General features: G+C 44.0%; 4 protein-coding genes across 4 annotated transcripts; 2 read left to right on the plus strand and 2 right to left on the minus strand.

Moving 5' to 3' along the window:
• Positions 1-3460: 3460 nt before the first annotated feature.
• AOL_s00006g309 (uncharacterized protein) lies at positions 3461-5779 on the plus strand (the record flags this gene model as incomplete). The annotated part of the gene is made up of 1 exon (XM_011119618.1): positions 3461-5779. One exon carries the CDS (start codon positions 3461-3463, stop codon positions 5777-5779), a length of 2319 nt encoding a protein of 772 aa, XP_011117920.1.
• Positions 5780-7549: 1770 nt separating this feature from the next.
• Positions 7550-11398, minus strand: AOL_s00006g310 (uncharacterized protein; the record flags this gene model as incomplete). Its single annotated transcript, XM_011119619.1, has 1 exon — positions 7550-11398. One exon carries the CDS (start codon positions 11396-11398, stop codon positions 7550-7552), a length of 3849 nt encoding a protein of 1282 aa, XP_011117921.1.
• Positions 11399-13165: 1767 nt separating this feature from the next.
• Positions 13166-14582, plus strand: AOL_s00006g311 (uncharacterized protein; the record flags this gene model as incomplete). Its single annotated transcript, XM_011119620.1, has 2 exons — positions 13166-13428; positions 13523-14582. The coding sequence occupies 2 exons, from the start codon at positions 13166-13168 to the stop codon at positions 14580-14582; spliced, it is 1323 nt and encodes a 440-aa protein (XP_011117922.1).
• A 551-nt stretch (positions 14583-15133) lies between these two features.
• AOL_s00006g312 (uncharacterized protein) lies at positions 15134-15690 on the minus strand (the record flags this gene model as incomplete). The annotated part of the gene is made up of 3 exons (XM_011119621.1): positions 15134-15175; positions 15240-15500; positions 15595-15690. The coding sequence occupies 3 exons, from the start codon at positions 15688-15690 to the stop codon at positions 15134-15136; spliced, it is 399 nt and encodes a 132-aa protein (XP_011117923.1).
• Between the last annotated feature and the right edge of the window lie 373 nt (positions 15691-16063).

A 16063-nucleotide genomic window follows, 5' to 3' on the forward strand; every position in this document is an offset into this window, starting at 1 on the left:
GGGATGGATACGGGGAGGACTACTAAAGACCCTTCCTTTCAGTCGGGCATAAGAATAATTCTGTGAGATAAAAGAAGCAGAAACAAGAAGCATGTTTGTCGCGCCAATATATATTTCCTAATCGGGTTAGTCAATATGGGTCGTAGCCTCAAAACATCTTAGCTTAGCCTAGCTTAGCAGCACAATTGTACATACAAGCATGGCGCTCTGCTTGTTTCTCAATTGTTTCTCAACTCTATCTATTCAGAGCTCTTGGAGGGTAATATGGTATAATATAATATTCGGGTTAAATATAGAAGTTGTTTGGTAGAGATTTCGAAAATGTAACACAGTAAATAGTATACGTATAAGGCTACTTAGTTACAGCTGTTGAATTAGGTTGTAAGCTAAGTTGCAACGTTGCATTGACCGATGGAGTTCCATGATAAACTGAGAACTACCCTCGCCCAAAGGTTCTTAAATACATGATTAAGTTCTATAAAAAACGTAGATATCGGATCTATCGTCTGCGAGTCCGTCGTGTCTTTCGTCGCGAAGGACTGGGGAGCTGGTTCACCAAAGAACTCTAGGCTTGGCGTCAAATGCACATCCACCTATAGCTACTTAATATTCACAATATTTTTTCCTTCCAATATTAATAAGTAATACTAGTCTATATTGAGATACTATCTATTTCATTTCACTTTATTTAGTTAATTCAAGTTTACTAATATATTTACTCAAATATAATTAATGTTTATAATGTAAGCAAAACATTCGGTTGGATGATCCTCCCAAAACACGGGTATCGTTACGTGTATATAGCTAAGGTACGTATACGTTAATTAACTTGGGGTTCTTAAAGTAGAGTTTCATAACGTCACATGTGCACATGCCATTGAAAGACTAGCGATTCTTATTAAATTAGAGGAAGAGCGAACATGTTAACAATGAAAACTGTCGAGTAAACTCGGAACTAGACTAGATACCAATTATCAATTATTTGTACTATCTTTTCATGTCAGAACAAGAATATACCCTCACGAACACCTATAACTAATAGCCTCGGCCATAAACAAGACTATGGTATTGGTGAGAATCGATTGCCCCCTTCACCCGGCAAGGGCTTCGACCGAGCCGCTGGTCATAGACAAGCATTTGCTATCGATATCTATGCCTTTAACCATGTATGTACAATAGCAAATTAACCGTATACGCGTAGCTAGTAGGATCGCCACGTCAAGCTATCAGTTGCTGATAAGTTGATTCCTGCTCGGACATATCAAACTGCAATTGCGCAAGTGTAATTAATCAAATGTGTTTACACAAAAACAATAACTGAAGCCATATATACCTCCGTAAAAAATCATATGCATGTTTACCATGCATTCTTCAATTCCACTCGTGATATAACTAGCTACTGTCGCGGTATTTCGGCATTCAGGGTTTGATATAAGCCTCTGGGAGAATATTCTATTCAAAGAAAGAAGAAAAGAAAAGAAAGACCATCAATACAAAAGTGACAATAGGCTCTACCGTATCGAGATTCTGTGGGGGAGCATTTTATAAACGTAGCAACCTTCCATTCCGTCTTTTTCTCATATCCGGCTAAATTCTTCCCCGAGATATTCTCCCGCACTGGGATCCACTGTCTGGATACAAGACTAATCTTGACATATGTACAACGGTAAATAAGCATAAATTTATCGATTTAATCTTCCAGGTCTGGGTACGAGGCAACGAGTTAATCATTTTTACTTAGAACTTCTATTCGAAGACATTTAAACCCTTAGCTCGATCGTCTATAGCCAACTCAGAAGAAACACAGATCATTTAGCGGATCTTAAAGCGCCTCGCTATTCATAATATATAGCTATTAATATTATATTATACCCCAAGATGCTGTTCAAAGGTCCACTTGGAGCGCTAACATAAGCTTAACTTGAACGGATAACGGTTATAACAACGCGCTCACAAAACGTAGTACTAGTACCGTATTTGGCATTTGCATATGTAGTTAACTTGTGCCACTAAACTTATTCGCGTCGTAAGTGCCTAAGTATATATAGATTGTAATAGAACTAGACCCTAGTCCCTCGAGCTCTCAGTATTCCAAAGCTATATCGTTCAAGTATTGGGTTGACCAAATCCAAATAGTATATATATTTTTGAACAAAAGAAACTACAAAGAGAACCTTTAACCTAAATACGTATACACATAATATTGTTTTCAGCTTTTAAATATAGGTGTGCATTTGTATGCTGTACAAGTACCAGTTATACTCCGATTTCTAATGTTAACTAGCTAACGACCTATGCAGTTTAAACGTTAAATTACGAGGCATGATCATGACTAGCCGTAAATATACGACTAGGTCCTATATTTCATCTCGCAAATCAGATAGTAGACATCCACATGCATGGATCTAGCTGGTCATTAATTATTCTCTCCGCACCATTTACAAGCCCTATAATTCCGTTAATTTAGGCAACGGACAACTAGAGTTGAAACTTTGGAACCCTCCTAAGTCAGCTCCCTATTATCATTTTTTGTATAAACCTTGATTTCTTGATTTACTTCCTCGATAACTCAAATCCATTAAGCATATCTCAATCACACCGATTCGAACTCGCTATATATCGTTAGACAACAGTGCATGTGTGTTATTTTATGACCCACGATTAAAAGCCTCCTTATTCGCAGAATCGCCTAACTAGGCCTGTAGAAACGCATATATGCATGCACGCATGCATTCCAATTACGCCTTATTGTACTTAACCTTCGAATTAAATACTTTTACTTCCCGTTTACCGGACCAGACCGTTGTATGCCATGCAAAACTATCTATTGGTTAGTGAATTGGGAGTATACATATTTTCACTTACCCGTTTCTAGACCGATCTCGCTCGAAATACTATTTCCCATGCATGCATGTTGCATAAAAGTTAACAACATGCAACGGCCACCGATACTCCTGAACTTACGTAACCGGCCCCTTTAGAAAATCGATGACGAAGAGTAAATTTAAAGCGTCATCAAAGAATGTCGAATCCGTATATCACTTGTCACAAACCGGACCTATGTAGTCTGGCTTCAGATGGGGGTATATAAGTACTTAAGTATGTATATGTATATGTATATATATCGGTACGAAGTCGAGATCTTGAAAAAGTGTATATATAACGTCTTCATTTCATCACATAACATTCGCTCACTAGTCGTCAATTTTATTGTCCCCTGCAGGTTATATATATGTGTATATATATTGCTTCGAAAGTAGATCTTAAAAGTCTTTTCTTTCACCTGTGCTTTATGGTTTTACGATCTAGTATAAAATCGATGTATCGATCTCTCAAAGCTCTCTTTAAGCTTCAGTATCCACAATTCCTCTTTAAAATTTTATACTTGTCAATTGTCTCGTATATACATACTATCTTTGATAATATATATACCAGGTATCCACCAACCTCCTCACCACCAATGAAACCAACCCGCACCGCAATCTGCGGCTTCGGCCTCCGCGGCCGTCTCTTCCACAACATCTACATCGCCTCCCAACTCTCCCTCCTCTGGCGCAACCAACCAATCGACGAATCCCCCCGCCACCACGACTACTTCGACCTCCAACCTCCAACAGAAGGTCTCGGAACCGCCTTCCAACTTAGTAGCGACGCAGCTCTAAACACCGCTCTAGACCCCCCAATCTCCAGCATCAACAAAGAAGGTCTATCAACCGAGCAAATCAGACGTATAGATCGATTAACAGACCTAGCGGGTCGATACGCAGAGCTAGCTATGAAAGATGGAACAATAATGCCCCGACTTTTGGAAAGTAATGTAGCTGCTGCGATGATATTTAACAGTGCGTCGTCGTCGTCGAGAACTGGGGAGTTAAATTTAAATACTGGTGTTGCATGCGGTCCCAGGGGTTTGATTGGAGAAGCGGCGGAGTTAATGACGGAAGAGGCTTTGAAGCTTGCGAAGGAGTATCTTCCGTGGTTGGTGATTAGGGTTAGATATGAAGTCGTTGTTTCTAATATTGATTTTTCGAATCCTGGGTTTCCTGTTTTAACTGTTGTGGATGTTAAGACTGGAGAGGAAATGACGGGGATTGATTTTGTATATAACCTCGTTATCAAGTGTACAGGAACTACATTTGAGATCCCGGTTAGTGGTGAAGTTAAGGAAAATGCTTTCACGGGTGTTCCGAACTCCATCGATCTTACGACTTATTTAACCCAGCAAAAGATATTCGATAATGAAAAGAAAAAGATCATTCCAGGAAAGAAACTACTCATCGGCGGCACCAGTCTCTCAGCCTTCGACTTCATCGGCATGATCGTAACCAAAACCAACATCGTCGAGTTCAACCACCAAACCCGAACCTTCACAATCAACGAAGAAGAAGCCCAACGTAATCAAAACCTCATAACCCTCTTCAACCGCACAGAGGGTATCTTCGGCGCCTCACGACACCTCCCAAACAGCGTCACAAACCTCGACTCCGACCTAGTAAACCCCGAAATGATCCTCTCCCTCGGACTACAAAAAAACGCAGATACCTACCCAACAATCCTCGAACTCGCCCGTATCCTCACCGCCTACAAAAAACAAAAACTCCCTTCTCAAATCGAAAAGAACATCTCCACCATCGATCAAATAGAATACATGGCCGCTGAAAACGAATTATTAGCAAGGAATCCAGACGCCGTTACCGAAATAGCACTGTTTCGTAAATGGATCCGTTGCTGTGTATTCACTCACACAATGGGTCCGGATCAAGTACAGCAGCGTGCTTGGCTGGAAAGAAAGTATAATCATCTAGTACGAAGTCACGGGTGGCTTAACTTTAGGACTATGTCCTACAATATCTACCATAGACCCGGGATCGAAGAAAGGGAGCATGAGCTCCACTGTCATGCCCGCCGTATTGCTTTCAATTGCATCGCAGCCACTCCCTATGAAATACATAATCTTATCACTCGATTATACAAACTAGGAGTGGTATCATGGACCCAAGGTGCCTACGAAGATGTAGTTTGGAGTTCAAAGACGAAGAAATTTGAATTAAAAGGCTATCAAGTAGACGGATTAATAGCCCCTCGAAGGTTGACCCAGAAAACAGACATGTTAAGTGAGAAGATCTTAAAGCAGGCTAAAAGATTAAAAGTCGGAGAACCTCGTTATGAAAAAGGTCGATTTTTGAAAAACCCATCGGAGGAGTATCTTCATCTGATAGATCTGGGTTTTACCGGTCATGGTATTCAATGGTACGATACCAACGCCGCGGAGGGTGCCTTCCAGCTTATGCCTATTGTCGTTGATATGATCGTCATCCTCGAAACCCTCATATCAGATACAAATCTAAAGGGCGATGAATTAGAAAAACCAGTCAACGAACTGTTAAAACTACACAAATCCGTCCTCCCAACCAATCAAGAATTTAACCAACAGATAAACCGAATGGAAGAACCACACCGGAATATCACCCATATGATTCTATACGCCAGATTAGTCGAAAAGGTATTTGGTAATGGTAAAAGCTTCGCACGGAAAATGCGTCAGGGGAAAACCATCGGGGCCCGCGAGCGGGTTATAGCTTTGATTGCCGATATCCCAAGGGCTCAAGAGGCTTTGGAAGAGTTTGAAAGGGATTGGCAAAACTACAAATTCGATCCCGTCAATGCTCAAGAATTCGAGAGGATGACGCCGGACTTTTCGTTGGAACACATGCAGGCGATGAAAAGAATCTTTGAGCAGAGATGCCATCAAGGAAATCATGTACCTCATCTTTCCTGAGTAACCCACTTGCGGGGTATATATCGGCCATATTCTTGACCGGATTCATCACCCTTGAGTCGAAGGTCGCCTTCTTTGATAAGAAGGCATAGCTAGTCTCAGGAACTATTTACTTACGGCTTGAAAAAGCGCTGTTTGTATCAACATTTATAATATACATGTATACATATATATCAGAAATGGATCTGAATAGCGTAACACGTAGATTTCGAATTCACCCCGAACTAACTTGGAATATCGTATAGAAACTTATTAGCATACTTTTAACGCACTAAATATCACGATACATGTGAGGTTGTGAAGCACTATAAGCTACTACCAGTTCGCGACAAAACCCGGCCTGATAAACCAAGATCTCAAATTTCAAGGCCTGAAAGATAGTAGCAGTATGCCGTAGCACCCTACACTCTAAACGGCAAAAGTTATATATCACTTCGATTCCACAGCACGAGCACACAAATACTTCCCAAAAAATAAAAGAAGCAAAAGAAGAGGAGAAGAAAAAGTCTCAACTAATCACGGAACGCCACCAGTAATTAAGTATATATGTTCAGAAATATCCAGTTTCCATTCAATGTTCCATATAGGTAAAACCCCCCCCCCTTTCACCAACCAACCAAAACCTAAACTATCCACAAGAATATATATATAAAAATTAACAAAAAAAAAAAAAGTTAACAAAAGAAAAAAAAGATATTTATCTAAGAGCTGAGATTTCCTATGTTACAAGGAGAAGGTTCCCTTCCATCCATCCATCCATCTATACACCACCCCAAAAAGCCCTTCAACAGTATTTACAAACCCCATCCATCCGACTTTTTGGAATCCCCCATGGCCACTCCACCTCTTCCTCACCTATTTCAGACCTTTGTTTATTAACAAAAAGGCCAGGCCAAGATATATCATATACATAAATCTTGCCTATTATACCTAACTAGCTCAAATCTCACCCCCGGAGCTAATACCACCCTTCTTTCCTTCTTTCTTTCCTCCACCAAAATAATCCGGTCCCCTTCGTCATATATGGTAGCCGCGCAAGAGATCCAACATAGGAAAACAAAAAAAAAAGTATATATAAAAAAAAAGTAGCTAAAAAGGGGAAAACCCAGCCCGTGACTTTAACAGGTTTCCACGAGACCGCCCTTATATAATCCCAGAGGTGCAATATCTGGAGCACCCCCCTTCATAGGGGATATGATAGTAGAAGTAGGTACTTACGTACGCACAAGTACTTATGAAAGTAAAAAAATTTAGAAAAGGAGACATACGCACCCAGATGGAACGACTGGAACACACACCGAGAGTTATAGAAAAGACCAGGAAAGTAATAATAAAAATAAAGAACGCCATTTCTTTTTTAGCATTTTTGAAAAAAGCCTAATACGAAAAAAAAAAGAACTCCGTACAAAGGAGAAACCCCCCATAAAAATGCAACAAGTCGCACAGAACGCCGTAAATCCCGTTACCTGGAGGTCATAAAACAGTCATAACACGGTACAGTAAAGGAAAATGACAAAACAGTAGAAACCTAGCCAAACCCATGCATGCTGATTTGAATTGAAAGGAAATTTAGCTTTTCGTGATAAAAAAGAAACAATAGGAAATAAGATGCAAGGGCAAGAAATATAATCATCTAAGCAGAAGAAGATTAAAAAAAGAGTATGTGCAGGTTTGGCTGAGGCTAGTCAGAATCCATGAAAACGAAGATAAAAAAAAAGAGAAAACACCCGTGTTATGAAAATAAAAAACAACCTCCACTCTTTACCTCACCTAAGCTTCATGACCGCCACGAATGAGATCAAGGACCCTCGTCATAACTGGTGGAGGGTAGCTCCTTGAAGCCATCTCGTTCACAACTCCCATCGCGGAATCGTGATCGCTGACAGCCAAAAATGCTCGTGTCATAGCCTCGTATGTGCTCGGCTCCCTCTTGTTGGCGGAATGTCCGCGGGATGGGTCCGGGTAGAGCGAATCATACAACATCCTAGACTTTTCGATCTCACCTTCCAAAGCCCATCCGTGGATGAGTGGGTTGGCAATATAAGGTGTCATCTGGATGTGCTTGGCTTGCATAAGAGCAACGATCTCGGGGGTTTCGCGGACACGGTGGTTGGCAACGAGAGATTCGATATAGGCTTGGAAAACGGTGGTATCGGCCTTGACAGATGGGTCACGGAGGGCCTTGTCAAAGCTCTCTCGAGCTCCGGCAACGTCTCCGAGAACACATCCCTTGGCGTGGATAATGGCGGCATGGTGTTGAGCCTCGACGAGGACACGTTCGGCGCGCATCTGGCGGATGATGTCCTCGCCAGACTTGAGGTCTGGTGGGTCGCAGGTAACGTGAGCTTCGATGAGGAGCTTATAAGTGAAAGATGTTGGTGCAATGTTCAAGCTCCTCATTCGCTCGTAGTAGTACAGAGCCTTGGTGCGGTTGTGCTTAGTATGGACGAAGAATTGGATCATGCTGTTATATGGGGCTGGTCGTGGCTTGTAGTTTGGCATGGCCTCCATCTCAGCGAAGAGTTCTTCGGCAAAACGTTCGTCGCTAACGCGGCACAGAGCATTGACAATGGTACCGTAGGTAACACTGGTTGGCTTGATGTTGTTGGCACGCATTTCCGAGAAGTACGAGAGACAGTCATCGATACGACGAGCCTTGGATAGCTTGCCAATCAATGCATTGTAGAGGAAAGAAGTTGGTGCGATACCCTCAGCCTTGGCCTGCTCGAAGATCTTGATGGCCTCAGATGCTTCATCAAAGTTGCCATGGGATCCCTTAAGCTGGACAATGTAAAGACCGTAGGTGTTGGCAGAGGGCGAAGCTCCGAACTCAAGCATTTCCTGGTGGTATTTGCGGGCGAGGTCAAGACGTTCAAGGTGAAGACAGGCAGCAATCATGGCATCGTACATCAAGTACCAACCGTACCTGGCCTTGCGGTATTCCTTGAGAAGGGGCATATCCTTGAGGGCCTGGTTGAAGATGTTGACGCAAGCACCAAGACGCTTCTCGCCGTATCCCTCTTGACGAGCGATACTTCCGATAGCGCGAGCAATAACCTGTGGTTGGTAGTGACGGTGACCCTTGAGAAGATTGAACCTGTTGACGATTTCCGTAGCACGAAGAGGAGGGCTTGTTCGGCCTTCCAATCTAGCCATAAATGCGTTAGAACCTTCAAGATCGAGAGTAGCCTGGTGGGGGTCGATTTCATCAAGAGGATCGTGCTGTGCCATTGGGGTAGGAGCGTGTTCATTAGATGGAGCGGCAGACCAGGGGAAAGCAGCATTCTCGGCTCCAGCGCTAACTGGAGTCGGGTAAGGTATTTCCTGGGGAGCAACGGGGGGCATAGCATATTCCTGGACAGATTCGACGACGTGAGCTGGGAAGTTCCATAGTGGCAATTGGAATTGGTGAGCGAGCTGAGCCATGGAGAAAATCTTCTGGGCGTCCTTCTTGCTGGCCTCAGGGTGGAGAGAGACAACGGCTTGTGGGATGACCAAGAGGTGGAAATCGGCCGGGGAGAGACTATCCATGGGGACACCTTCGAAGGACTTGAGAAGCCTGCGAGCGATTGCAACATCCGGGATTGGCATGCCGAGGTGGTTAATCAAGTGCAAGATATTCAAGCTTTGTCGTTGTGTGATGAGGTCCAAGGAGTTCAAGTTATCAAAGATGGCGTGGACGGAGGTCATGGCCTGGGCTTTCAACGGCTGGCTGGCAGAGTGGAATCTCTCGACGATTCGGCGGTAGACGTCCATTCCGTAGTCCAATTTGTCAAGCTCCGCGCCAACAACCGCAAACATGGTAGCCAGATGTAAACCGGTTTCGCTAACCAAGAAGTTGGGCAACGACTCGGCTTCTCTGAAGAATTTTTCAGCAGCATCAAGATCCTTGTTTCGGAGACTCATGGCGACGAGACTGGAGTAAGTGGCGGTACTCAAAGCACTCTGGGACTTGGACAATTTTTCGTAGATGACCTTAGCAGCTTCAGCATTTCCAGCATCAGCAGCTTCGGTGCAAACCTGATTCAAAACAGCAGCTTCCTTCGGCTCGGAGGCGTTCAAACCGGTAGTCCATTCGACAGCAGCGTCATAGTTGCGGATAGAGAGGTAAGACTTGACGACAGAGACGCAAAGAGCGGTAGTTTCGGTTCCATGTTCGAGAAGACGTTGCACGTAGACTAAACCTTCACTAACCTCTCCGGAGGAGAAGTAGGCGTAAACCAGCGAGTCAACCATCTTTTGCTTCGAAGCATTGGTCAATCCTCCGAAGGAAGATTTAGCGTCCGTTGCAACGTTGTAGGTGTCAATGGCGGAATAGAGGTCCTTGGCTCGGCCGAAACTTCGGATCATCTCACGGTAGGAAGGAATGGTGGGTTGCAAGCTCAGTTCCTCCATCTTTGCGAGAATTGGGGCAAACATGTCACTACGATCCTTCTGTGCCGAGGCTTGAAGGAGCATATTGAGGGACTCGGGGGTCAGACGGTGCTTAAGCGTTAGAGCGGTGCCATAGATGTCGGTTGCCAACGAGAAGTGTTTATCGGACATGTTATTGTAAGCCTGGGCAGGGCTGGAGAGAGAGAAACCAAAACGCTTGACCTTAACGTCAGCCTCCTTAGCGTGGTCTTGAACCCGAGTTGCCTGATCAGCGAGCGTCCCAATGACAATGCTGTAAGTGTAATGAGACGGGACCATTTTGCGCTCCATCATCTCAGCATAGACATTCATGACACGGCTGATACGCTCATGGCCCATCAAAGGGATCTGAGTGAAAGCATGAAGCAAGTAGTTGTACGCATCAGTAGTTGGAACGATGCCATTGTCGACCATTTCCCTGAAAGCGAGAGGGATCTGGTCGTATTGTTCGGCAAGCTTCATGTTATCAAAGAGCTGAATGTAATCCTTGACGACGTATGTGGAGGTCGTACTCGAGCTATTGACCACAGTAATGTCACTAGTCTCGGATGCGGTCTCCGCAACCTCGCCGGGTGCTGAAGCAGACGCGGCATCTTTCGTAGCAGTAGCAGCAGCAACTTTCGGAGCGGTTTCCGAAGAAGTAGCTTCAGCTTTCACTTCAGCGACCTCGGGAACAGTTTGGAGATTGTTTCCGACTACTGCAGCTTTCGCCGGAGCAGTGGCAACAAACTCATCCTCCTCGATTGCAACTTCCAAGCTGTCAAGAGAAAGCCTATCAGGTTCTTCCAGAGTTGGGTAGTCCCGAACCGTCGACATGGACGAAGCACGAGGCTTCAATTCCGGAGACGGAGGACCGACATCCTTCTTCTCGAGCTCCTGCTGGAGCTGCAAGGATATAGAAGCATGTGTAGGTTGGAGTCTCTCCGGATATTTCAAGGAGCGATCGCCATCTTTGTTAAAGATGGAGTGTTGATGCCCCAGGTGATCACTGCCTCTGGCGAATTTAGACCGGTTGCCACTATTAGGACCATTGAAGACAGCCTGGATCTTAGAGGGAGTGTTCTGGCCTAGACGAGAGAGAGGGAATGATGTAGTGGTAGCGTAGGAGGACTGGGCAGCGGCGACGGCAGATTGAGCGTATCCATTGACGAAGTTTCGTGCAAAGCTCTGACGAGCTGCAGCGATGGTGAAGGGCTTGAAAACCATAAGTGGTCAAGTGGGAAGCCCAGGGAAGGGGAATATATCGGAGTGGTGTGATAACCGGGGCTACATCGCTTGGAAGTTAGCAAGGAAGCAAGGTACCGAAAGAACGTCGGCAGACGGCAGAGTCGACAGCGACAAAAAAAAATTTTAATTTTAATTTTTTTTTTCAAAATAAAAATTAAAATACAAAAGAAAAAGAAGAAGAAGAGGAAGACAAGGTTGAAGACTTACTATATTCCTCAGGATGTTTGGTATACCCGATTATAATGGAGATTGCCGCGTCATCTGAACCGAGGAGAATGCCAGACGACTCGGGACGGGTTATCGCGTGAGAATTTTCGGCGAGAAGGAGAATTCAATTAGATAGCCGGAGTCCGCTCGGGTCCGACCTGTAACAATAGTGGGTAGGTGGGAAAGGATGAATATGAGTATGACGATGAGTCTGATGATGGGTGGTAGTTGGTGGTAGTGGTAGTGGAGAGGGAAGAGAAAGAGGAAGAGGAAGTGTGTGTGTGGTGTGAATGTCAGGATATAAAAAGTGGGCTGTGAAGATGGAAGGAAAGTGGGATGTTCGTCTTGTATTCTTCCGTCAGAATTTTATTCAATTTTTATTTTATTTTTATTTTTATTTTATTTTATTTTTTTGATTGGTGCGACACCCAAAAAAAGGTTAAAAGACGGATTGGCTGGTTGGTTCCGGGTTGGCGGAACTGGACGGTGGGAACCTGCACTTTGGCCGACCGAGGATATTATCACTGTGCTTCTTATTATATCATCCACCCCGCAATCAAATATTATTATATACGGATACAATTAAATATTTATTTTATTTTATTTTATTTATTTCTACAATATTGAATTCGAAGATATCTATTAAAAATTCAATTTGATCCAAACAGAGCAGAAGAGATTAGGTAGGTATGGATGGATGGATGGAGGATGACTCGACCACGAAGATTTTGCGGGAAGACCTTGTCAATGTGCAGGACCGATTGATGCAATGGGATGCCCTGATTCGTAATGATGTCCTGCATACACACACTAACTAACCAACTATCACCAAGGTACGGCCTCAATGTGACCCAGGGCTTCTCAGCCTGCCCTATACTACTTGTGTAGTACTACTAGTAACAGTACTAGTAACAGTACTAGTAATGTAGAATATACTTACATCATCTCATCTCCACCGGGAAACCCGTACCGACCGAAGGAAGTCTTCCATCAATTTCAATAATAATAATAATAAAAACGTCCACGAGACCAAATCAAAAATTTTTTAATCTGCGACTGCTCTAGCCTCAGAACGGCTAACAAGTTATATCCCATTTTCGTGAGCTGCCAAAGTTGGGAGCCATTTTATCGCATTTATCGGGTGCGAACGGAACTCTTCCCTCCTGTTAAATGTTAAATGTTAAAAATCGACTCGGACTCCTCGGGATGCCGAATAAAAAGGAACAAACCTTAGCAGAAAAGGCGTCCAGCTGACCCAGATGACAGGATTTCTAAATTAAGCGGGAAAGTAAATCGGCAGTCGGGTTGCCTGTCAGCACCGAAAGCCGACATGTTTTCCCTGCCCGAGTCTTGAAGCCGACTTCTGCCGTCCGGAGTTATGCTTACCTCCCCACTCCACCACTCCACCGCATGCGCACTCCACTTCTTTCTCATTGCATTGAACATTAACGTGAACTACTCCGGATCAAAAAATCAAGATAGCTAACCGCGGTCACTCGTAATCTGGGGTAAAATAAACTAAGAAAAGTTTAAAAAAAAATGGCATCAACCGCCGTCTCAGCTCCAGGCAAAGTCCTGCTCGCCGGCGGTTACACGGTCCTCGATCCCTCCTGTCGCGGTCTGGTCTTCGCCCTCAGCGCACGGATCCATTGCGTCGCCACTCCTTCTCAGGACCCCTCGGCACCACCGGGCAAGATCACAGTTAGATCCCCTCAATTCCAAGATGCCATCTGGGAATACCAAGTCTCCGCCTCGGACGAAGATGGCGGGAAAGCTGTCTCCGTAGTCCAAACCAACGAAGGGTACTCCAATCATTCTATCATTCTCTATCTAATAATCTACCTTACTCTTAAATATGATATCTTCAACAAGACCGTGCTAACAACATAGAAACAGAGACTCAAACCCCTTCGTCCTCACAACCCTCAAATACACCCTCTCCTACCTCTCCCTCCCCATCCCCCCACCAACAACCCTCACCATCCTCGCCGACAACCCGTACTACTCCCAACCACCCCCTCCGATCCCGCGCTTCAACTCCCTCCCATTCCCCATCAAATCCGCCTACAAAACCGGTCTGGGCTCATCAGCCGCCCTGGTAACCTCCCTAACCTCCTCCATCCTCCTCCACTTCCTCCAAAACTCTTCGGAGACGAAACTACCCCCTCACATCTTCCACAATCTAGCACAAGCATCCCACTGCGCCGCTCAGGGGAAAGTAGGCAGTGGGTTCGATGTAGCTGCTGCGACGTACGGTTCGTGTATATACCGACGTTTCCCCCCGGAAATCCTAACTGCGATTCCGGACCCCACGGATCCGGAGTTTACAAAAATCTTGAAGGAAACGGTGAATAAACCATGGACGTCGATGGAATCGACACCGATTACCCTCCCGCCACAGATCGGTTTGGTAATGGGTGATGTCCAATGTGGTTCTTCAACCCCGGGGATGGTAAAAACAGTCCTATCGTGGCGAAAATCCGGTGGTGAAGATGCAGAACTCGTTTGGAAACAACTAAATTCCAGAAATGAGGATTTAATCTCCACTATTAAGGATATTATCAACAATTCTAATAACAATAACGAAGATTACATCGACACTATCAAACAACGTATCACAGCAATCAGAGAAATGGTTAGGGAATTGGGTACCAAAGCAGCCGTCGAAATCGAACCAGAATCCCAAACGAAGCTATTAGATGCAGCTGCGAATGATGTCGAAGGCGTAATCGGCGGCGTGGTACCAGGTGCCGGCGGCTTCGATGCCGTATGTTTCTTATACGAACGTAAGGATGGGGTGGAACAAAACCTTCGTGAGTTCTTGGGTAACTGGAAGGTAGAAAATGGGGTGGTTAAAGCATTGGAACTTGGACAGGAAGGGGAAGGAGTTAGGGTCGAAAAGTTGGAAGGGTATCAGGATGTTAAGGCCTATTTTGAGGGCGTTGCGGAATTGTGATTCCGATGATATGATATGATACGATACGACTCCAGCATATATTATGCGTCTAGACTGTGATATGATATGATATGATTTGATACTCTGGTATGATATGATTAATGAATAGCGTAAAGCGATAGAAAAAATATGCATATCCTTTTTTTGAATGTTCTTAGCTTAGACATTTTATTATATTACTGTTATCTTCCGAAGCTTTATTACCTTCTACGCAACTGTGACTTCTAATTATAATATAATATAGGAAGGAAGCAGGGATTCAAAGGCCATGACGTGCTCCATGCCGTGTAACACCAGTGCACTACACGATAGGCCAAAGCCGACAAGGGTCCTTCCAGCATACTCCCATTATATTAGCAGAATCCAGATCTAAATCTCGATCTGGATCAGAACAGAACCAGTCTATGACAATAACCACAGAACACCAGACCTAGTGACCTCTATACATGTAGCCAAAGAGCCATAACCAGAAGGCAGAACTCCGTCCCAAGAAAAACAAGAAAAGAAGAACCCAATTGACTAAACCCAAAACATGATTAAACCCCAAACTCCTATCGAGGTTTATAATTCCGATTCGTCGATTGATACCTCAACTATTCAAAATCACAAATTTATTAGCCATTCATATATATAAAAGAGAGAAGAAAGAATACACACCCACAAATCCAACTCCATCCCCAACTCATCCATCCCATCCATAATCCTCCCCATCCTCCTAACCTTCTCCTCAACCTCCAACTGCATCCTCGTCAACTCCCCAAACGCTCCCTCCGCAACTTCCAACCACTCTTTCCCCCCACCTTTCATCCCTTCGATAGACTTCAATACCTCATCAATTTGTTGTTGAACAAGGGTTAATTCCGTAAATATCGCTTCTCCCTCTAGTTTTGTAAGACGGACTCTGGTTTCGAGGATTTCCTATTCAACAAAAATGAAATAAACAAAATAAATTCAACTTGAGATGTTTGAAAAAGAGGAGTTAGAAAAAGATATATAAGAGAGGGAATATTACCGATACGCGGTCCAGCGTTCTAACATCGACCACGTAATTCCAAGAATTAGAAAGCGGGTCGGTGGGTACTGCTAGTGACGAAGAGGGCATGATCATGATAGTTATTTTATTATATTTAGGTCGTTTGATATGATCTCTCAAGTCTTTTATTTTTGAGCCTTTTTTAAGGAAAGGGTTAATGCCGTAAGTTATAATTAGTTAGACGTCACGCTTCTAGAGGGGCTTTCTCGTCGTATTCGATAGTACAATTAATTGGATCTCGGGATGTCGACGAAATACGGTATACTAGAAGATGTATCCTTTACTCAAAGTACTAACTTCAGTGATGCTTACACGTCTCATAAGGAAACCAATATAATCAATGATTTTGACTTTTTTTATTGAAGATTTATAATGAATGGTTCATAATATGGTGATCCCAGCTGTGATCTCCGTGACATAGCAGTAGAGTAGAGTCGAGTAGATTGTA

This window comes from Orbilia oligospora, assembly GCF_000225545.1.
Source record: "Orbilia oligospora ATCC 24927 unplaced genomic scaffold scaffold00006, whole genome shotgun sequence".
Taxonomy (NCBI): domain Eukaryota; kingdom Fungi; phylum Ascomycota; class Orbiliomycetes; order Orbiliales; family Orbiliaceae; genus Orbilia; species Orbilia oligospora.